The sequence below is a fragment of the Thamnophis elegans genome, chromosome 2 (assembly GCF_009769535.1).
Source record: "Thamnophis elegans isolate rThaEle1 chromosome 2, rThaEle1.pri, whole genome shotgun sequence".
NCBI classification, from domain to species: Eukaryota; Metazoa; Chordata; class Lepidosauria; order Squamata; family Colubridae; genus Thamnophis; species Thamnophis elegans.
In genome coordinates, this window is record NC_045542.1 from 160,087,915 (window position 1) to 160,109,768 (window position 21,854).

At 51.6% G+C, this 21,854-nt stretch overlaps 1 protein-coding gene across 1 annotated transcript; it reads left to right on the plus strand.

The window, feature by feature from the left end:
• The first annotated feature begins 10 nt into the window (after positions 1-10).
• Positions 11-20,312, plus strand: LOC116504527 (zinc finger protein 397-like). Its single transcript, XM_032211576.1, has 4 exons — positions 11-1,146; positions 4,298-5,120; positions 8,902-9,028; positions 18,855-20,312. Exons 1-4 carry the CDS (start codon positions 575-577, stop codon positions 19,940-19,942), a joined length of 2,610 nt encoding a protein of 869 aa, XP_032067467.1. The 5' UTR covers positions 11-574; the 3' UTR covers positions 19,943-20,312.
• The last annotated feature ends 1,542 nt before the right edge of the window (positions 20,313-21,854 follow it).

A 21,854-nucleotide genomic window follows, 5' to 3' on the forward strand; every position in this document is an offset into this window, starting at 1 on the left:
TCAGAAGAGACTGGACAGCCACTTGTCTATAGTGGTCTCCTGCTTGAACAGGGGGTTGGGCTAGATGACCTCCAAGATCTCTCCCAGTCCCAGCTCTATTCAGAATCCGCTCCAGAGGCTTTCCCCCATGAGTGACACATGCCTAACACGGATCCGGAGGTCTGTCCCATGGCAATAGACAGACAGATAGAACGGCACACAACTTCCGGAACCGATGAAGGAAAAGTGAACGTTTTCCTTCGAGGCAGAGCGTCCTCCCCTTCCTTTACGCCTGCGCAGCAAATTGGAACCCGGAAGTAGTCTCCCAAATGCCCTTTTCCTCTATTTTCACACCTTTACGTTGCTATAGAAACTTCCGGTCGGTCCTTCATTCCTCCTTCGCCCTGCGCAAGGGCCTGACCAGCGAGATGCGACGAATCGGACAGGGGCTTCCCCCGAAGGGCGGCCGGGCTTCTGCGCAGGCGCAAGCCCCGGAGCCCTATAAGTGACTTGCCGACTCTCCGCCCGTCCCCCCCGTGTTGGCGAGTTGGTCGGTCCCGCCGAACGTCTCCGACTCGGCCTCCGGGCCGCAACCATGTCTTCGGCGGGGGTGGAGAAGCGGAAGCGGGTGAACCTGAGCGTGAAGCAGAAGCTGGAGCTGATCGAGAAGCTGGAGTCCGGCTGGTCGGTGGCGCGGGCGTGCGAGGAGTACGGCGTGAAGAAGCAGACGGTGTCGGACATCCGCAAAGCCAAGGAGAAGCTGAAGAGGTTCGTGCTGATGTGCGACGTCGACTCGACCGGCGGCGCGGCGGAGATCGGCTCCCGGAAGCACATGAAGATGTCCCAGGAGGCTTCCCTGGAAGAGGCCGTGCTCCGGTGGTACGTGGAGCAGCGGGCCGGAGGAGCCAAGGTGCGCCGGGTCGACCTCAAAGCGGCCGCCAACGCCATCGCCGCCGACACGAAGCTCAACTTCAAGGCCAGCGACGGCTGGATCTGGCGCTTCTACAAGCGCCACGGCATCGACCACAAGCGAGCCTGCGCCGGGGAGGCCAACGCCGCCTCCGCCCCCGCCGCTGCCGAGGAAGAAGAGGAGGAGGACGAGGACGAGGAGGAGATGGCGCCGCTGGGCAGCGGCTTCTACAAGCGCTACCTCATGTCGCAGATCAGGTGGGGTGGTCGCCGCCTGGCTGGACCTCCAAGGCAGCGCTCCAGCCCTCCCCACCACACACAAAAAACAGCCCTTAGGCTTACAATATATCACAGAAGTGAGCACACACACACACACCCCTAGCATTTGGCAAATATTTTAAGTACTGTATTTTTCGGAGCATAAGATGCGCCAAGATTTTGAAGAGGCAAATAAATAAATAAAGGTTTTGTCCTCTGCAGACCTCCCGAAAACGGCCCGTTTTTCACGAAAAACGGCCCATTTTTTGTCAAAAAGGTGTGAATAGCCCTTAGGTGGCGGTTCCACCACAAAACCGCGGACGACAAAATCGCGGTCGACGAAAGCGCGCATTTGACGTCATCGCAGCGCGACGAAAACATCGCGCTGTGATCGAAAAATGTAAAAATAAAGCGAAAACCTTACCCTAACCCCCCCAAACCTAACCCTAAACCTAACCCTAAATCTAACCCTAAACCTAACTGTTAACCTAACGCTAAACCTAACGCTAACCCTTAACCTAACGCTAAACATAACCCTAACGCTCTAAACCTAACCCTTAACCTAACCCTAAACCTAACCCTTACCTTTATGTGAATCGGCTTGCTATAATTTTATTTTTATTTCAATTTTTAATTTTTTTCGTCGCGCTGTGATGACGTCAAATGTGCGCTTTCATCGATCGCGCTTTTGTGGACCGCGGTTTTGACGGGTCACGTTAGGAGGCTTATAGAGTGCTCCTGGGGGGGGGGGGGCAAAAATGAGTGAAAAATGCCCCGTTTTTCACTCATTTCTGCCTTCCCCAGCCCCCAGGAGCACTATAAGTCTCCTAAAGGCTATGCATAGCCATCTCTGCAAAGAGGGCAGGGTTTTGGGAGGCAAAAAATGCTGTATTCAGTGTATAAGACGCACCCAGATTTTCACCCTCTTTTCTGAGGGGAAAAAGGTGCGTCTTGTACTCCGAAAAATATGGTATATCTTTTCCTGTGACAACACTGAAGAAAGGACACTTGGCTACAATGTAAAGCAGTGAGTATAGAGCTTGTATAACACTGTAAATGTGCTGTCCCCTCAAAATAATGCAACACGCAGCCATTAATGTCTAAACTGCTGGCAAGATGGACTTAAATATGTACGAAAATGTATGTGCTGGATTTTAAAGTGATTAATATGATTGCACTTGTATACTGTTGCGTTTTTAATTCTAGTGTAAAAATAGGAAGCTGAATATATTGATAGATAGTAGAAATACACCGAAGGGAGGAGCAGAGGGAAAGAAGAAAGAGGGGTAGAGAGGGTGGGAGAGAGGATCGGAGGGAGGGTGAGATGGAAGGGAGGGAGTGTATTGGGATAGAGGAGTGATAGAGGGGGAGGGGAAGTAGGGCAGAGGGGAATGTTGGAGGGGAGAAAGGAAAGTTGGAGGGGGGTGAAAGAAAGGGTGTATGGAGGGTTGAAGTGGTATATTGGGTTTGTATCTTGGGGAGTATTGTTGACAAGGATGGCTGTGTTTATTGCTCAATGTTATATGGCCCCGGTTATGCACAGTATATATGTGACCGTATGAAATGAAAATGAAAATAAAACATATTTACAACAATATGTATGAAAATGTGAGGGGGTGTGCTCACTTCTGTGATATATTGTATATACCGCTTTACAGTGCTTTTACAGCCGTCTCTTAAGCGGTTTACAGAGTCAGCCTATTGGCACCCTACAATCTGGGTCCTCATTTTACCCACCTCGGAAGGAGGGAAGGCTGAGTCAACCTTAAGCTGACTGTCAACTCCTGACAGTCAGCAGAATTAGACTGCAATACTGCATTCTAACCATTGCGCCACCAGGGCTTCCATTTCATTCAATGGAATAGCAATAGTATTTACACTTCTATACTGCTCCACAGTGCTTTTACAGCCCTCTGTAAGCGGTTTACAAAGTCAGCCTATTGCCCTACAACAATCTGGGTCCTCATTTTACCGACCTTGGAAGGAGGGAAGGCTGAGTCAACCCTGAGCCTAGTGAGGATAGAACCACTGGCAGTCGGCAGAGTTAGCCTGCAATACTGCATTATAACCGCTGCACCACCACGGCTCATAGCAGTTCAAATCTCACCAACCCTATACAAATGGCCAAGATAGCAATAGCACTTAGACTTGTATACCGCTTTAAAGTGCTTTTACAGCCCTCTCTAAGTGGTTTACAAAGTCAGCCTATTGCCTCAAAACAATCTGGGTCCTCATTTTACCCACTTTGGAAGGAGGGAAGGCTGAGTCAACTTTGACTCTGGTGAGATTTGAACTGCCAAATTGCAGGCAGCCGGTGATCAGCAGAAGTAGCCTGCAGTACTGCATTCTAATCACTGGTCAATAAGGGGATGCTGTAACTGCCATTGAGCCGCTTTTTTTTCAGGGCTGTTGTAGCTTTGAACGGTCACTAAAGGAACTGTCGTTAAGTTGAGGACTGCCTCTGGTTTAGCTTGGAAAGCCATTTAGCCCCGGGTCTATGACAATTCTCTGCAGTCAACTTACCATGGCCAGTTCGCCGAAAGACAACTCGGTGCGGGACAAGAGTTGCACGAATATCAAAAGAAATGGTGGAATAGAATCATTAAAGAAAGGATGCAAAAGAAGGGACAGAAGGAAATGTGAATGGCGAAAATTAAAATAATCCTTATTTATTTTCAGTCGTTAAAATGGAACTGTTAAATTGCCCCACGGTGAGTTGGTCGTGCAAGTTGGCTGTGATGAATTGGCTGCGGTAAGTTAGTCCCTGTAAGAGGACAATTGCGGCTTGAACCTCAGATCTGGAAGTGTGTCTGTTTGTGTTGTGCACGCACACACACGCACACACAAACCCATCCTCATTTCCTAGATCACAACTGAATTTCCAACTTCTGCAATGGAAGGGCATCCCTTAAAGTAACAGTTGTGTTACTAACTTAACAACTGCAGTGATTCACTTAACAACTGTGGTAAAAAAAGTCGTAAAATGGGGCAAAAACCTACGTAACAAGTATCTCGCTTAGCAAGATAGGTTTTGGGCTCGATCGTGATCGTAAGCCGAGGACTAACCTGTATCAGCTGCTTTATAACTCTCTTCAAACGATATTAGGTTCCTTAAGCTTGGTCCGCTAAATCTGATTTTTGAACATTCTAGATCCAAGAGCAAAGAGGCAGTGGAGAAAGCCACGAAAGAGAGAAATTGTGCAGATGCCCACAAGTGGAAGGGAGGACTGGAAAATCCCACCGATCCAGTTCAGCCTCCCTATATTTCGGAACCAAAATTAGAAGAAACGGATCTAGGAAAACTCCCCTGTGAAATTCAGCCTCCGTCCCTTCCTGAGCTGCCTGGATGGGGGGCATCACAAAAAGGTACAGGAGAGCCGTTCCGCGGGATGGAAGAACGCTGGGAAGCCCAGTGGCAGCAATTCCTCAGGACCTTGCAACCCGCCCACAGAGGAGGAGACAACCCGGGTTTTTCAGAGGCTTCTCCTTGGGAAGACACCAAGGCCTTTCTAGCATCCTTTGAGCAAGTTGCCCAAGCCTGTCAGTGGCCCTCAGATCAGTGGGTGGCCCATCTTTTGCCAGCGCTGAGTGGAGAAGCCGAAGAGGTCTTCCGGAATCTGGAAGCCAGAGATCGGGAGGACTATGGGAAAGTTAAGGCCGCGATCTTGCGAGGGGAAGCCCTGAAAATGGAGGTGCAGCGCCAGCATTTTCGGCAGTTCAGCTGCCAGGAGGTGGGAGACCCCCGAAGGATCTATAGCCAACTCCAGGAGCTTTGTCTCCAGTGGCTGAAGCCGGAGAGGCACACCAAGGAACAGATTCTGGAGCTGCTGATTCTGGAGCAGTTCCTGGCTAGTCTCCCATCGGACCTCCAGAGCTGGATCCGAGCAGGAGGAGCAGAGACGTGTTCCCAGGCGGTGGCTCTGGTGGAGGACTTCCTGAGGAGCCAGCAGGAGGTCAAATCAGAGTCCTATGAGGTATGGTTTAAAGATTACAACCCCAGCTTTTTGTGTTACTGAACCAGGAGTGGGTTTCTTGTCCCGTTCCAACCGGTTCGGTTGGAACTAGGCCGGCGGCGTCCTCGCGCACACGTGCGGCGTCCTCGCGCACAATGCGGCACGTGCGTGCATGCATGCGGCGCATGCATGCATACTAGCGTCTGCGCGATGCTCCAGCTGCTCCTGGAGGATCGCGCAGGCGCTGTATGCATTCTGCGCATGCGTGGAAGCGCAGAATTCGTCAAAACCAGGTAAGGAGCGGGCGCGCGCAGGCACGGGTGGGCCCTTCGCCGTTCCCGGAAGTTACTTACTTCCGGGTTCGGCGACCAACCGGTTCGCAGGGACCGCCGCGAACCGGTTGAAACCCACCCCTGTACTGAACGTGGATTAGGGTTGCTAGATACACCCACAATTCTTCACTTGAAAATTGGCTGCATTTGTAATATAACTGTGAGTGAGGGTGAAGCATTTCGGATTACCGTATTTTTCGGAGTATAAGACGCTCCGAAGTATAAGACGCACCTAGCTTTTGGGAAGGAAAACAACGGGGAAAAATCTGCCTCTTGCCTCCCAGCAATTTGCCTCCTTGCAACCAACAGCAAACAGTACAGACAATATACATTGTTTGTAGTGTTACATTTCAGGCTATACTAGTACAGATGCTGTTAAAATATTGATGTGCTTTCTGGGAGTATAGTTATTCTCTGCTATTTAAAAGAAGATACAATAGCACTGGGCCTCTTCAGAGCAAGCATTTATTTTAAAAAGCTGCTTCATTTTGTTAAGCTGTCTAGAACAACAATAAAGCAGTCTTTAAAAAATAAGTCTAATAATTTGAACATTCTATAGGCATTTATAGTTATTAACTTACCTCCTTGCAGCACAGCCTGATTAGCACAAGAAAAAAAAATCTGCCTCCAGGCAATTTGCCTCCTGTAGCGAACAGCAAGTTTCACTTTCAGCTTCAGCATGGACCTCCTGATCATCAGCTGTTTCAGGCTACAGGGATTGCTTATAGCCTATTGCAGCCTCTGCAAAGCCCCATTTTCTCAGTTTGCTGCAAGGAGGTAAATTGGTGGGAGGCAGAGGCCAAAGGGTTGGGGCCGGTGGGTGGGTGGGGCTACATTCTGTGTATATGATGCACCCAAATTTTCACCCTCTTTTGTGGGGGGGGAAGGTGTGTCTTATACTCCAAAAAGTACGGTAGCTGAATTTCATTCCGTGCAAAACATCACCAAGTGTGAGGGAGATGTGTGAGCTTTTAAAAAAATTAATAATTAAAATAAGAACAGTTAGTCCTCAACTTATGACCACAGCCGAGCCCAAAATTGAGTTTTGTTCCATTTTACAACTTTTCTTGCCATAGTTGTGACAATCCCTGCGGTTGTTAACTTAGTAGCATAAACATTAGGCGATTCTGGTTTCCCCATTGACTTTGGTGGTCAGAAGGACGCAAAAGGTGATCCCATGAGCCGCGGTGGCGCAGTGGTTAGAGTGCAGTGCTGCAGGCTACTTCAGCTGAACTGCTAGCTGCAGTTCGGCAGTTCAAATCTCACCGGCTCCAGGTTGACTCATCCTTCCATCCTTCCGAGGTCGGTAAAACGAGGACCCAGATTGTTGGGGTCAATATGCTGACTTTGTAAACCACTTAGAGAGGGCTGTGAAAGCACTGTGAAGCGGGATATAAGTCCAAGTGCTATTGCTATGACCCCGGGCTCTCGCAACCATAAACACCAGTGAGTTGTCAAGTGTCGGGATTATGCTCACATGGCCATAGAGATGCTGCAACACAATCCCGGGTCATTTTTTCCCAGTCCTGTTGTAACTTCGAACAGTCATTGAATGAAAGATTGTAAGTCAAGGACTACCTACTTATTAAGGCACTGGTTGGTAATGCAAAACAATAGCAACAAACATTTGGAAGGGACAAAATTGGCAGTTTTAGGTCAGGATGGCTACCTCCTTAGGATCTATGACAATTCACCTCAGCCAACTCACGGTGGGAAAAGAGTTACGCTAATATCGAAGGAATAGTGGAATACAATCGTTTAAGATTGGATGCCAAAGCGGGGACAAAACGAAATGTGGATGACAAAAATGAAAATATTTTTAAAATTATTTTAAATAATTAAATTGAATTGTTGGATTGTCCCACAGCGAGTTGTCCCATGGCGAGTTAGCCATGGTGAATTGTCAACCTACTTTCCAAAGCACCTGAAGGCCAGACAAGGAATAATGGGTGGAAACTGAACAAGGAGAGATTCAATCTAGAAATAGGGTTTCCTGCCTAGGCAGGGGGTTGGACTAGAAGACCTCCAAGGTACCTTCCAACTCTGCTATGGTATTGCATTGTATTGTAAATACACTATCTAATAAAATGAAATTCAATGGTGAAAAGAGTAAGGTTCTACATTTAGGCAAGAAGAACGAAATGCACAGGTACAGTATAGGTGGTACCTTGCTCAATAGTAGTAACTGTGAGAGGGATCTTGGAGTCCTAGTGGACAACCATTTAAATATGAGCCAGCCGTGTGCAGCAGCTGCCAAAAAAGCCAACACAGTTCTAGGCTGCATAAACAGAGGGATAGAATCAAGATCACGTGAAGTGTTAATACAACTTTATAATGCCTTAGTAAGGCCACACTTGGAATACTGCATTCAGTTTTGGTCACCACGATGTAGAAAAGATGTGGAGACTCTCAAAAGAGTGCAGAGAAGAGCAACAAAGATGATTAGGGGACTGGAGACTAAAACATATGAAGAACGGTTGCAGGAACTGGGTATGTCTAGTTCAATAGAAAGAAGGACTAGGGGAGACATGATAGCAGTGTTCCAATATCTCAGGGGTTGCCACAAAGAAGAGAGAGACAAACTATTCTGCAAGGCACCTGAGGGTGGAACAAGAAGCAATGGGTAGAAACTAATCAAGGAGAGAAGCAACTTAGAACTGAGGAGAAATTTCTGACAGAACAATTGTTCAGTGGAATAGCTTGCCTGCAGAAGTTGTGACTGCCCCAACACTGGAAGTCTTTAAGAAGATGTCGGATAGCCATTTGTCTGAAACGGTATAGGGTTTCCTAGGCAGGGGGCTGGACTAGAAGACCTCCAAGGTCCCTTCCAACTCTGCTATTGTATTGTATTGTATTGTATTGTAAATAAGGAGACATTTTCTGACAGTGGGATCAATCAACCAACAGAACAGAAGTTGCCTTCGGAAGTTGTGGGTGCTGGCTGCTTTCAAGAACAGACTGGATTGCCACCTGTCAGAAATGATGTAGTGTACTGCTTGAGCAGGCGGTTGGACTAGATGACCTACAAGGTCCCTTCCAACTCGGTTACTCTTATTTCATGGGTTGGCAACCTTAAATACTCTTAAGAGCCATTTGGACCCGTTTCCCACAGAAAAGTAAACACCGGGAGCCGCAAAACCGTTCCCATGCCTGACTATTTCCTAAGCACCCACAAAACTAGCATATGTATTTGAATTAAATGTTCTGCTTCCTTCTGAAACTTTTCTCTTCTTGGATTTATCCATGGTTGGCCTACTGGGGGTTGAAAAGCTCAATAAACCGTGTGTCGCATATTGGCGGTTGTGACACATATTTTGCACAACAGGGAGCCGCAGTAGAGGGATGAAAGAGCCACATGCGGCTCCAGAGCCACGAGTTACTGCTCTATTCTAACTTTGAACTGTTGCTGAATGAAGGATTGTAAATCAAGGGCTATCTGTATCCCTAAATCAGATTCTGGACTGTTGCAGGGCCCAGGGCTGATCCAGGAGGTGGCTGTGAGTTTTCTCACCCCTGAGCAGATGCCATTAATTCCCGCAGAGAGGCAGCTCGTTTGCAAGATCAAGCAAGAGGAGGAGGATGGGGGCAATTCAGAAGGTAAGATAAATGTGTTAGACTAGCACACAAACTCGGATTGCTTGCCAGGATATATGCACACGACAGGACCCAAAAATGTATCCAAAGAAGTTATGAAGCTTTGTTTATTTTAGGAATGGTGGGCACAGCACAGATTAGTAACAGAACGGAAACAGAATTGAAAAGAGCCCATGAGAAACCAGTATTAAGGGGATGAAAGACATTTTTTTGTTGCAACTTGGAACGAACTGTTGTAAGTCGAGGACTACCTGTGTAACTTACTCTCATTTAGATTTAATTCCTAGCTTTCTTCCAGGGCCTCATGCAGTGGTGGGATTCAAATTTTTTTGCTACCGGTTTCGTGGGCGTGGCTTGGTGGGCATGGCAGGAGAAGGATACTTTAAAATCTCCCTCGGAGAGGAGGAGAAGAGAGAAAGGGGAAGTAGAGAAGAGAAGGACGACAGAGGGAAGAAAGGAGGTAGGGAGGGGGAGGAGAGACGGAGGAGAAAGTGATGGATAAGGTACAAATATGATGTATGGAGAGCAGAAGAGCCAATAATTGTTTTTGGGAGTTGATGGTAAGACGAATTAATGTAAACATTTAATAATATAATACAATGTTGGTTATGTAATAGTATACATGTGGTTATTTGTTATGAAAATGAAAAAAATAAAAAAAACTATAAAATCTCTCTCCCTATTACAAGGGAAGGTTACTGCAAAATCCCCATTTCCTCCCGATCACCTGGGACTCGGGAGGCAGAGAGTAGATGGGGATGGGGCCAATCAGAGGTGGTATTTACTGGTTCTGCGAACTACTCAAAATTTCCGCTACCGGTTCTCCAGAACTGGTCAGAACCTGCTGAATACCACCTCTGAACAGTGACCGTTTGAAGTCACAATAACACTGGGGAGGAAAAATGACCATTTTTCACACAACCTTTAGCATCCTCCTGATCGTGTGATCAAAATCCAGATGCTTGGCAACTGGTTCATACTTACACCCGTTGCTGTGGCCCAAGATCATGGGATCCCCTTTTGCAACCTTTTGAGAAGCAGAATCCACAGGGAAGCCAGCTTCACTTAACAACCATCTTACTAACATATCAGCTGCAGTGACTCACAACAATTATAGCCACAAAGGTCATAAAATGGGGCAAAACTGAGTTGACACATGTCTCACTTAACAGAAATTTTGGGCTGAATTATGCTGAATGCCACCTCTGAACAGTTCATTTAGTGGCCGTTTGAAGTCACAACAACACTGGGGGGAAAAATGACCATTTTTCACACAACCTTCAGCATCCTCCCCATCGTGTGATCAAAATTCAGATGCTTGGCAATTGGTTCATACTTACACCCGTTGCTGTGGCCCAAGATCATGGGATCCCCTTTTGCAACCTTTTGAGAAGCAGAATCCACGGGGAAGCCAGCTTCACTTAACAACCATCTTACTAACATATCAGCTGCAGTGACTCACTTAACAATTATAGCCTCAAAGGTTAAAAAATGGGGCAAAACTAAGTTGACACATGTCTCACTTAACAACAGAAATTTTGGGCTGAGTTATGGGTCGTAAATCAAGGGTTCCCTATAATCTAGGTCAGTAAAGATGAATTCCAGGATTTCTTGTGGAGTCTCTTTTCCTGATCTGCCTTACCTCAAAGGGCTCACATATAGTAAATCTGATCTCAGGGGTTGCCACAAAGAAGAGGGAGTCAAACTATTCTCCAAAGCACCCGAGGGTAGAACAAGAAGCAATGGGTGGAAACTAATCAAGGAGAGAAGCAACTTAGAATTAAGGAGAAATTTCCTGACAGTTAGAACAATTAATCAGTGGAACAACTTGCCTCCAGAAGTTGTGAATGCCCCAACACTGGAAGTCTTTAAGAAGATGTTGGATAGCCATTTGTCTGAAACAGTATAGGGTTTCCTGCCTAGGCAGTGGGTTGAACTAGAAGACCTCCAAGGTCCCTTCCAACTCTGCTATCATATTGTATTGTATTGATGTACATATTGCCTGGGGAACAGTGACTGTTGAGTGTCTATGGAGGTTCTCAATCATCCAGGTCATGGCTGTCCCAAAGGAGCTTTTTCAGGAGGAAATTGGACTTTCTGGTTTTCCTTTCAATATGTTTCACTTCTCATCCAAGAAGCTTCATCTGTCTCCAGTCTACAGCACTGTCCTTTCAACTGCACCAAGATGGCTCCCCACCCCTTTGCACTACTCGGGTGACCCTGAGTAGTGCAAAGGGGTGGGGTCACACGTGGGTTGTTGTCAAAGCCTGATTGGTCCAAGACTGAGAGAAAACGCTTAAATACTGGTGCCTTCCATTCCTATCCCAGTTTCCTCTCAGTCTTTTCTGGTCCAAGAACTGTTGAGAATTACTGGTAGGATTACTTTATTCAATTTGGTCTTATTTGGTTTAATTGGGCATTTAAAAGATTTCTAAATTACTAAATTCAGCAGCTGCGGCCCCAAGGGACAGTTTACTGCCCCGGGCGGTGGGGGAGGGCCCAGTGGGGCATGCTGCCTCCCCCCCGCAGGCCCAGAGTCTCAGCCCGTCCCCGGGTGCGGGGGTGCCAGATCTCCTTTCAGCTGCTGGAGAGGCTGCCTTCTCCTTTAAATAGCCAGGAGAGGCAAGAGAATCGGCTCGGACTGCTACGAGCATTCCTGGGGGAGGGGGAGCGTGCCTGAGAGCCGCGTGGCCTCCCCCGTCCTTGCCTCCCGTCCTTGCCTGCCTCAGCACGGCCTTTCAGCAGGCCATCGGAGCCGCAGATCGAAAATGAAAGTTCCGGCGGCCATGTTGGCTCTGTCGCCACGTGTGCGAGGACCGGGCCTCGACCCAGGTCCATTGGCTGGTGCGGTCTCTTCCTTGGCATGGCAGGCAGCAGAGAAAGCAGGCCCAGGTCCCGGTGGGGCCTACAGTGGCTTGGAATCCTCCATTCCTTCCGGCTGGACGCGTAAGTGGGGAAATGGAGGGGGGGCTTGGAGTTTCCCCAGGGCCAGGTGGCAGACCTGGCGGCAGGTGAGAAAGCCCTTGCAGGGGGAGGGGGAGGGTGTTCCCCCCCCCCCCATGTCTTCCTCTGCCCTGAAGTCCTTCTCGTGGGAGGAGGTCAGGGGCTGCATTGTGCAGGAACAGTATTGTGGCTCGGAGGTTTCACATTGCAATTAACATAAGGTCTAAATAGCTTGAAATAGACCTATACTAGTCTCCCTTTATTATAAGGCTAGCTGATGAGAGCTAAATGGATTGTAATAGGCTATACGAGTCTCCCTTATTTGTTTATCAGCTCAAATACATATATATATATATATATATATATATATATATATATATATATATATATATATATATATATATATTATATATATATATATATATATATATATATATATATATATATATATATATATATATATATATATATATATATATATATATATATACACACACATGCATATATGTACAAACGCACTTCACAACTGTGCTTAATTCGATGCCAGTAAGGGATGACTAGCAGATGAGAACTTAAGGGCTTGCAATATTGGTCTTCCTTTTGCTACTGGTGCCCGGGGATTCTACCCGGGCCTACTCTGGGTTGGCTCTGCCTTCCTCCTTCAGAGGTTAGCCATTTGGGAACTGTTGTTCTGTGGGGCCCAACAGAGGGCCGTGCACATTTCTGGGGACTGGCATCAGGCCTACATGTATGAGCCTTGACCTTATCCCAGGGTCTGGGGTTGGTCCCGCCTCAGGCCTTTTTCCCCCCAGATCACTCCTAGGGGTTGGTTTTCCTGCCCTGGGGTTCCCAGGCAGGTTTCCCCTTCCTTCCAAGTAGAGTGGGGTCCCTCTCTCCCTCCCCCACTCAGGGGGTCCAGGGGGTGGTGGTGAGTCGAGGGTCTTAACCCGTGTGCAGGTAGGCTCTCCCGGGGCCTGGTTTTGCCTATGGTGGTACAGAGGATTAGATGGTTCTCCGCCCCTTCTAGACATGGGGGTCTGGGCCGCGCCCATCGTTGGGCTATGTTCCCCCCTACTTGATCCGCGGTCAATGATGAAATTGGAAATTTGCTAGGAAAATAAAGTGGACTAAAAGTTAATGAATAAATAAATAAATAAGTAAATAATAATGATAATTTAAAAAAAAAAAAAAACCATTTCTATTGAGGCCAGGGGTTCTTCCTGGCCTGCTTAGATCTGTAGCATTCCCCTTTGGAGATTGAGTTCCAAGATGCCAGGTGGTGAGTTTCTGTTGCAGGCTAATCCGACCTTTGTTATGTAGAGTAGACCGGCTCAGGCGTTTTAATCGCAGCTGTGGCCCTGGATGGGCCCATCTCTGGGCGTCTTGGCTCAGACTGTTTGCTGTGCCTGGGGCAGGCTCGGTGCATGGCCAGCTGGTGGGGGGGACCTTGATGCCTCCGCCCACTGATCCTGGCAGGACCACGTTCTGCCACGGCCATGGTCTGGAAAGAGATCTCGACTCCTCCCTTGGCACGGAGGCGCTGACCATTCAGTGGACGCATTCCTCCGACTTGTTTGGGGGCCTGGGCCATTGGCTCTAGAGTAACTGGGCCCTTGCCTGGGCGATTCAGTTGCAGTCCGTCACCTTCTAGTGGCTGCCCTGGTTTCATCGGGCGCGCTGAGCTTCTAAGATGTCCTCCCGTTGCCGCTACGGGGGTCGCCCTCTGCGGACTCAACTCCCGGTAGTTTCGTCAGGCCTCGGTCAGTGACTGGGGCAGCGCCGGGAGCGCTTTCACGTCCCAGGGAGCCTCGCCGCCTGGGTCTCTTCTGACTCGGGGCAGCCCGCCCTTCCTCCCTGGGGCGACCGGGGCTCGCTCAAGTTTGCGTCCAGGATGCTGACCACTTCGGTCACGTCGTCCGGGCTTCATTGCCGGCGTCACTGACTGAGGACCGGCTCGGCCCGCTGTCTCTGGATGACCATGCCTTCGAGAGGACTGACCCCTTGGGGGGGGGGGCTCTTCCCGGTCCGAGGATGGAGACACGGGACAGTTCGCCCACTTGTGACAGCTGAGCCGGATCTAAATCTTCTTTGTCATGTGCCGGCATGGATTTCCGATTCTGTCAATAATCTTGCGTTTTTCTCTTCCATTTGTAGGCAGTTCTCCAGCTCATCCCTCAGGAGCGCCTACGGCTCCCTCCTCTGGTCCAGACGGTCCAGCCACAGGGGGGGGGGGCAGCACCCCTTCCGCTCGGGGGGGGGCTTGACCTCGGGTCGTCCCATTGGAGGCCATCAGCCGCTAGGCGTGTTCTCAGAGCGGCCGGCATTGGACGCTTGGGCACGGGCCTCTGCTTGCCTCGCTCCCGCGTTGGTTCTCTCCTCCCCGCCGGCTCTTTGGGGGATCCCTCCGTCCCGGGGCCGGGGGGGGGGGGGCTGCTACCCGGTGGTTCAGGCCATTGCCCTTCTCTTCGGCCTTCAGGGAGTGCAGATGACTCCTCCGGATGACCAGGGCCTGGAGCGCCTCTCGCATCTGTCTGCGGTTCGGACGGGTGGCCGGAAGGCTTAGCGGGCCCTCTCGTTTCTGCACCGCTCTAGTGCACAGGCGGGGAGAGCGTTCTCCCCCCTTTCGGTCCTTCGGGGTTTCAGACAGGAGGCCCCTGGCCTGGTGGCTCTTCGGGGGGCTTATCTTCGTTCCTCGGCTCTGGCCGGTCATCGCGGGTCCCTGGGGTTCCCCCCCCGGGACTTTTCCCTTGGTCTGGTCTCCGTTCTCCGGATTTCACTAAGGCCTGGCGGCCCGGGCGGCTTGTCCGCGCCCCATCCTGGGGGCTCTGATTCCTTGGCGGGCTAGCCTATTCAGGTCTTCGGTTATTTAGCGCCTGTTCTAGGAGCTCGGAGCCCCGTCCTGTTCCTCGGCTGGCTTCTCCGGCGTCCACCTCTTCCCTTTCCGCTTGCCTGGTGTCGGTCATAGGCTCCATGTCAGGGGAGGGGGTGAGTCTGTCCAGGAGCTCCACCTCGGCCTATGCCCGCTGGTGTAGGGCCTTAGGGATGTTGTTCGGTTTCAACCTCCCTCTATCAGATCAGGCGAGATGTTCCTTGAGCAGGGATAGTCCCGCCCGCCGGACCCTTGGACTCTCCTGGGGAGCCTCGTCCTGGTTAGGGGGCTCCCGGTTCGCTCTCGGCAGGTGGTCGCTTCGGGGCTTACCCTTCGTCACTGGTATGGCACTAGTGCTGTCCTGCTGGGCTCTGCGCTTCCCTTGGGCCCCGTAGCTGGGCATCGCGTGACCTCCCGTTGGCACGGGGACCGCTCAGGCCCTCATCTGTCGGGGGGGGGGTCTTCTCCAGCCCTCGACCGGAATGCTCGGGACTGGACGTCTGGGCGGTGGGGCCTCTGTTGCCCCCAGAGTCGAGAATCTCCCCGGGCTCTCCTGTCTCCGGGCGGCTCGGCAGCATCGGGCGGCCCTGACCAGGGGAGCGGGCCTACTCCCTCAGTCGTCGGTTCTTCTTTTTTGGCGGATCTGTCGACAGTTCGACACTCCCTTGCTCGCCGCGTGTTCTATTCCTCCCTGGGGTTTCACCCATTTCCTATCCTGATCTGTGGAGGGCGCAAGCGCCCTCGAAAGGAGGTGACCTGCGGTCTCGGTATGGGGCCTCCCGTCCCCCTGGTTCCATGGGGACCCTGACCGTGGGGGTGGGCCATTAGGACCTAGGGGCCTTGGTTCGCGGACCTCGTCCAGCTGTCGGTGGCCCCCCGCGGAGGCGCCCGCGGGAAGGGTGGGCCTGGCAGCGGGGGGTGGTGGTCCTGCTTCGCCTGGTCCCTGGGGTTGCATCCGGCCCATGACTCTTGTCTGGCAGCTGTTGGAGGCTGCTCTAGCCAACGGGGTCACTCTCGACTAGGGATGCCTGGGGGCCTTACGGACCGCGGCTGCGGTTCCACCTGGGTATCGTCCGGCGGTGTTATCCGCCTGGCCTCCCCTGGCTTCGCCTGGCAGGGCACCTTTCTCTCAAACGTCAGGAGTTCCTGCAGGAGGGGCCTGACTTCGGAAATCCACAAGATTGTGCCGCCTGGTGGCGGAATTGTTTCAGCCCTGGAGGGGGTGGGGGTTCTCCCTCTCTCAGGTCCCCCTGATCGAGCTTCTCGGTAGGGGGCGGCTTCTGGGTTTCCCTCGGTCCGCGGGTTCCCCGTGTGTTCTTCCCCCTTGTGCTCAGGGGGGGCTTCTTCGAATCTCTTCGGTATGCTCGTCGGCTGGCTCCCTTGTGGCGGTTGTCTCCGCCCGGGTACGTGGAGTTGGGCACCCTGCTCTGAGGTCGTTCCCGTCGCCTCCAAGGGGCGGGGCGAGGCTTCGTCTTGCTCGTGCCTTCTTCCCGTAGGTGGCCACTTCCTTCGCTAGGCTCTGGCATTGGTTGGGCGCGCACCGCGCCCTGCGGCTCCTTCGCCAGCGGACCGAGGGGTCCGTAGGTCGAGCCCTTGTGGACTGATCCTCCAGCCGGGGGTCGCTGGGTTCGAGCGTGTCTTCAGCCACAGTTGGCGTCGGCTGCGCCGGGCCATTGCGGAAGCCCTCGGGGTTTCGGGTCGACGGGCCAGTCCCGTCAGAGTTCGCGGCCCAGCCTATTAGGAGCGACACGAGCGTGGCCTCGGGGGCCGCGGGGGGGCCAGTTGAGGCCGTCTGTCGCGCGGCCTCTGGATTCCCCGGCTTCTTCCTCCGGCGCTATGGTCTGGGAGCTTTGCAGATGCGAGTGTGTCCTTGGTGGCGGGACCCTCTGGGGGTGGCGGTTGAGGCTCCCCTTGGGCCCTGGTGATTCTCGTTCTCCCTCCCTGGGACGGTAGCTTGGGTATGTCCCACGTGTGACCATTCCCTCCCCCTCTTCTGGAAAAAGGACGTTGGTCTTACCTGAACGTCTATTTTCAGAAGGGGGAGGGAATGGTCACAACCCGCCCTGAGACCTTTCCGTCGGGGCCAAGGGGAGGGCCCGGGTGGTTCCCAGGGGGTTTGTTGTGTGTGTTTTTTTTTGTCTTTTCAGTTCTACCGTTCGCCTTCGAGGAAACTGGGATAGGAATGGAAGGCACCAGTATTTAAGCGTTTTCTCTCAGTCTTGGACCAATCAGGCTTTGACAACAACCCACGTGTGACCATTCCCTCCCCCTTCTGAAAATAGACGTTCAGGTAAGACCAACGTCCTTTCCCCACCATCCAGTCAGGGCTGAAGAAGCTTCTTGGATGAGAAGGAAAATGTCTTCAAAGAAAAACAAGAAAGTCCATTTACCTCTTGAAAAAGCACCTTTGGGAGTGGCTGTTTGAGTGCCCTAGTAACGCAGTGAACAATGTAGAAACAAATCAATAAATAGCATTTCCTAAGATCAGACTCTGAGCACTGATTGCAGATGATACAATAGTGGTGGGACTCATCTCCCGGGGGGAATGAGTTTGCCTATCGAGATGAGGTGGACCGGTTGCTTTCATGATGTGGAGACAATAACTTGGTCCTTAACACCAATAAGACCAAGGACATTATAGTGGACTGTTGTGGCCCAGCAGGAGCTGTTGGGGCTGCAAACACACTCTGCCAGTGAGGGGCCTTATGAGTCAGCTCTGGAAGAGGTGGAGGACCCTGGACAGGGTTCCGACTCCGAGCAGGGTGCAGAGAGGCTGGTTGGCCACCAGGAGGCGTCTGAGGCATGGAGCAGCGGTAAGAGCCGAAGGGAGTGTGCTCCTGATGTCATGCCTTGGAGTAGTGACGAGGAGACAAGGGAGGTGGTCCTGGATGCCCGGCAACGCCGGGCAGATCGATGGAGAGAACAGCTACGCAGTTACAAAAGATAATTGGACCCAGGTGATTGTAATTAGGCTCCTCTCAAGATTGTATTTAAGGAGAGACTTGGAGGAGTCTGGTTTTGCAGGATTCAACTTCATTTGTAACGCTGGAGAAGCTGTTATCTGTCTCTGTCGAAGTCTGAGTTGCTGCCAAGGTTCTTATCTGTTTGTTGTGCTTGGCTTTCAGCCACCGAGGTTTATGTTTCCTGCTAATAAAGTGCTGTGAAATTCCAGTTAAGCTTGTCTCAGCATTCGTTACTGGACGGAGGAGGGGGTCAGAACAGTGGACTATAGAAGGAATAGATCAGACATCCAGCCCTTTCTTTTCAACGGAGTCCGAGTGGAGCAAGTGGCCAGTTTTAGGTTTCTGGGTGTTATCATAAAAGAGACCCTCACCTGGAGCATTCACATTGCAGCACTGGTCAAAGGGGCCCAGCAGAGATTATACTACCTGAGACTTCTCAGGAAACAACAACTGAACGAAAAACTGCTGGTGACCTCCTACTGCTGCACCATAGAGAATATTTTAACTTACTGCACCTGTGTTTGGTTTGCCACTTGCACAGTGGCAAATAGGACAGCCCTCCAGAGGGTTAACCTCATTGCCCAGAGGATCATTGGTTGCCCTCTCCCCTCCTTGGAAGAGCTTTACAGCTCCCTCTGCCTTAAGAAAGTTCAAAACCTTCTTAAAGATCCATCTCATCCCCAGCACTTTTTTTTTGAACTATTACCATCTGGCAGATGGTACAGGATAATAAAAACAAGGACAAAGAAGCTGAAAAATAGCTTCTATCCCAGGGCAGTAACTAGATTGGATTCTATGGTATAGCGCAATATTAATGCAGTATCGGGTTTTCAATTTCAACTATGTAGCATGTGAAGGATGTATGTGTGTTTGTGTTTTTATTTTTACAGTTATAATGTACACTGAAGATGGCATTTAACTTCGTTGTACGATGTGCACTGACAACTAAAACTAAACTGATCCAGCAGCTCAGCCAGTGAGGGTAGGTCGATTGTTGATCTGAAAATCAGATCCTTGGCTCTCTTGAGTAACTTCTTTTTCCATTCTCTTCCAGCCGCTGCCGAGTGGATCGCAGAGTTGAAAGAGGGGGACGAGACCGAGTCCGTGAAGCTCCAGAGGACTCCTTGGGACAGTCTCCCCAAGGCCCAGGAGGACGGGGACACCTCTGTGAGCCACGATGCTGTTTCGAAGCAGAAGAGAGAAGATGGCTCAAGCCAGCCCATGGTTGAAATCTTTCCCCTGGCAGGAGAGGAGAGAAACCTAAGTCCGCCAGCGATCAAGAAACGATATCGGATTCGAGGGAAGAAGACCTGCTCCGTCTGCAGCAAGACCTTCAGCCGGAGTACGGTGCTGGCCGCGCACCAGAGGACCCACACGGGCGAGAAGCCGTTCACGTGCCAGAACTGTGGGAAGTGCTTCAGCTTCAAATCGGCCCTGGTGGTGCACGAGAGGACCCACACGGGTGAGAGACCCTATTCGTGCGATCGGTGCGGGAAGAGCTTCACCGTCAGCTGGGTCCTCACCAGGCACTACCGAGTCCATGCTAAGAAAGACCAGATGGGGTGCTTGGAGTGCGGGAAGAGCTTCGCCCAAAAGTCTCAGCTGCTCAGCCACCAGAAAGTCCACGTCGCGGAGAAACCCTTCCGATGGGCCCAGCCCGGGGAAGCCTTTGGCGGTTGCGCCGTTGCCATTAAGAGGCAGGACGTTTCCTGCTCCAGGGAGGCAAAGCCCTTCAGATGCCCGGATTGTGAAAAGTCCTTCAACACATCCTCCCAATTGGACAGGCATCACCGGGTGCACACGGGGGAGAGGCCCTTCACTTGCTCCGAGTGCGGGAAGAGCTTCCGGCAGTGGCAGATTCTGATGGTGCACAAGAGGATTCACACGGGCGAGAAGCCCTTCAAGTGCGCCATCTGCGGGAAATGCTTTTCTAACCAGGCCAGCCACATCCGGCATCGGAAAGTCCACACGGGGGACAGGCCGCACCTCTGCGCCATCTGCGGGAAACGGTTCCCACATCAGGCGCTTCTAGTGAAGCACCAGAAAATCCACGCCCGGGAAGCCTTAAACAGTCACAAGGTAGTGGTGGAGGAGAAAGAGGAGGAGGAGGAGGAGGAGGAACGAGCGAAAGAAATTCCATAAAAGGAGAATGGAGTGGTCTGGTTTGGGACGTTGGGACCGTGGGCATCCTTTCCTAACTCCGTGGCCTCCAGATATGTGGAACCACTGGCCCCTTTGGGTAGAAATGTCAAGGATTGTACTGGATCTCTGAAAATACTCAGTTCAGGAAGGTGTGACCTTGTAAATCTGCCATGTGTGCCCATACAGGCCCCTGAGAAGCACTTGGTAGGCTCCAGTTTTTAACGCCTGCCCAGCACTTGTGTAGGAGAAGCACCCATCGCCTCACTGGGACGACCCAGAGCCCTCCAGGTGTTTGTATCTCAGAGCTCAGGTTGGGTGGGTTCTCGGGTGACGAGGGATGAATGTCTGGGAAGTTGATAGTCTCAGGGGTTTGGGATCCCGGAGACCTCCTTGGTTCCTTGGTTCACCAAGGAGCTCCGGGAGAAGAAGCGCCGGAGGAGACGCCTAGAGCACTTGTGGAGGTCCGATAAGTCCGAATCGAACCGAGCACTTCTGACAACATGCACCAAGGATTACATCAGAGCATTGAGGGCAGCCAAAAGAACACACATCGCTACCTTGGTTGCGTCCGCTGAGTCCCGCCCAGCCGCCCTGTTTAGGATTACCCGCTCCCTCCTAAATAGGAGGGATGTGAGGGACCCCCTACAGGGTAAGGCTGAGGACTATGCCCAGTTCTTAGCGGACAAAGTTGCTCGGTTTCGGTCGGACTTGGACTCCACCTCTGCAGATCCAGCCGAGACACAGGGTGATAGCTTGGCAGACCATCTCTGGGTTGAGTTTCAGGATGTTACCTCTGGGGATGTGGACAAGGCCATACGAGCTGTGAGCGCCTCCACCTGTATACTGGACCCGTGTCCCTCCTGGCTGGTTGCCAACAGCAGTGAGGTGACACTCGGCTGGATCCAGGCGGTCGTGACCGCCTCCCTTCGGGAGGGGCACTTCCCCGCCGTACTTAAAACGGCGGTGGTGAGACCCCTCCTGAAGAAACCATCCTTGGATCCAGCCGTTTTAAACAATTATTGTCCTGTCTCCAACCTCCCCTTTGTTGGGAAGGTTGTTGAGAAGGTGGTGGCCTTCCAGCTCCAACGGTCCTTGGAGGAAGCTAGTTACCTTGACCCCTTCCAGTCCGGCTTCAGACCTGGTTACAGCACAGAAACCGCTTTGGTCGCATTGACCGATAATCTCTGGAGAGCCAGAGATGGAGGCCATGCGTCCATCCTGGTTCTCCTTGACCTCTCGGCGGCTTTCGATACCATCGACCATGGTATCCTTCTGCGACGACTGCGGGAGGTGGGGGTGGGAGGCACTGTTTTGCAGTGGTTCTCCTCCTACCTCTCGGACAGGTCGCAGTCGGTGTTGGTCGGGGGGCAGAGATTGTCCCTGAGGCCCCTAACATATGGGGTGCCACAGGGTTCGGTCTTATCCCCCCTACTATTCAACATATACATGAAACCGCTGGGCGAGATCATTCGGAGGCACGGGATAAGATACCACCAATATGCGGACGATACTCAATTGTATCTGTCCGCCCCGTGCCAACTCAATGAAGCGGTGGACGTGATGAACCGGGGCCTTGAGGCCGTTAAGAACTGGATGAGTGTTAACAAACTGGTACTCAACCCAGACAAGACCGAGTGGCTGTTGTGTTTTCCTCCCAACAATTTGGCCAGTGTTCCACCGCTCAGGCTGGGGGGTCAAATTTTACACCCCTCAGATAGGGTTCGTAACTTAGGAGTCCTCCTGGACCCACAGCTGACTTTCGACCATCATTTGTCAGCTGTGACCAGGGGGGCATTTGCCCAGGTTCGCCTGGTCCGCCAGTTACGACCCTACCTGAACCAGGAGGCCCTCGCAACAGTCACTCGAGCCCTTGTGATCTCTAGGCTGGAATACTGCAATGTGCTCTACATGG

Coding starts and splice junctions, on each gene's coding strand:
- LOC116504527 (XM_032211576.1), top strand. CDS start 575: ATGTCTTCGGCGGGGGTGGAGAAGCGGAAGCGGGTGAACCTGAGCGTG. Junction 1,147..4,297: donor TACCTCATGTCGCAGATCAG/GTGGGGTGGTCG, acceptor TGAACATTCTAG/ATCCAAGAGCAAAGAGGCAG. Junction 5,121..8,901: donor TCAAATCAGAGTCCTATGAG/GTATGGTTTAAA, acceptor GGACTGTTGCAG/GGCCCAGGGCTGATCCAGGA.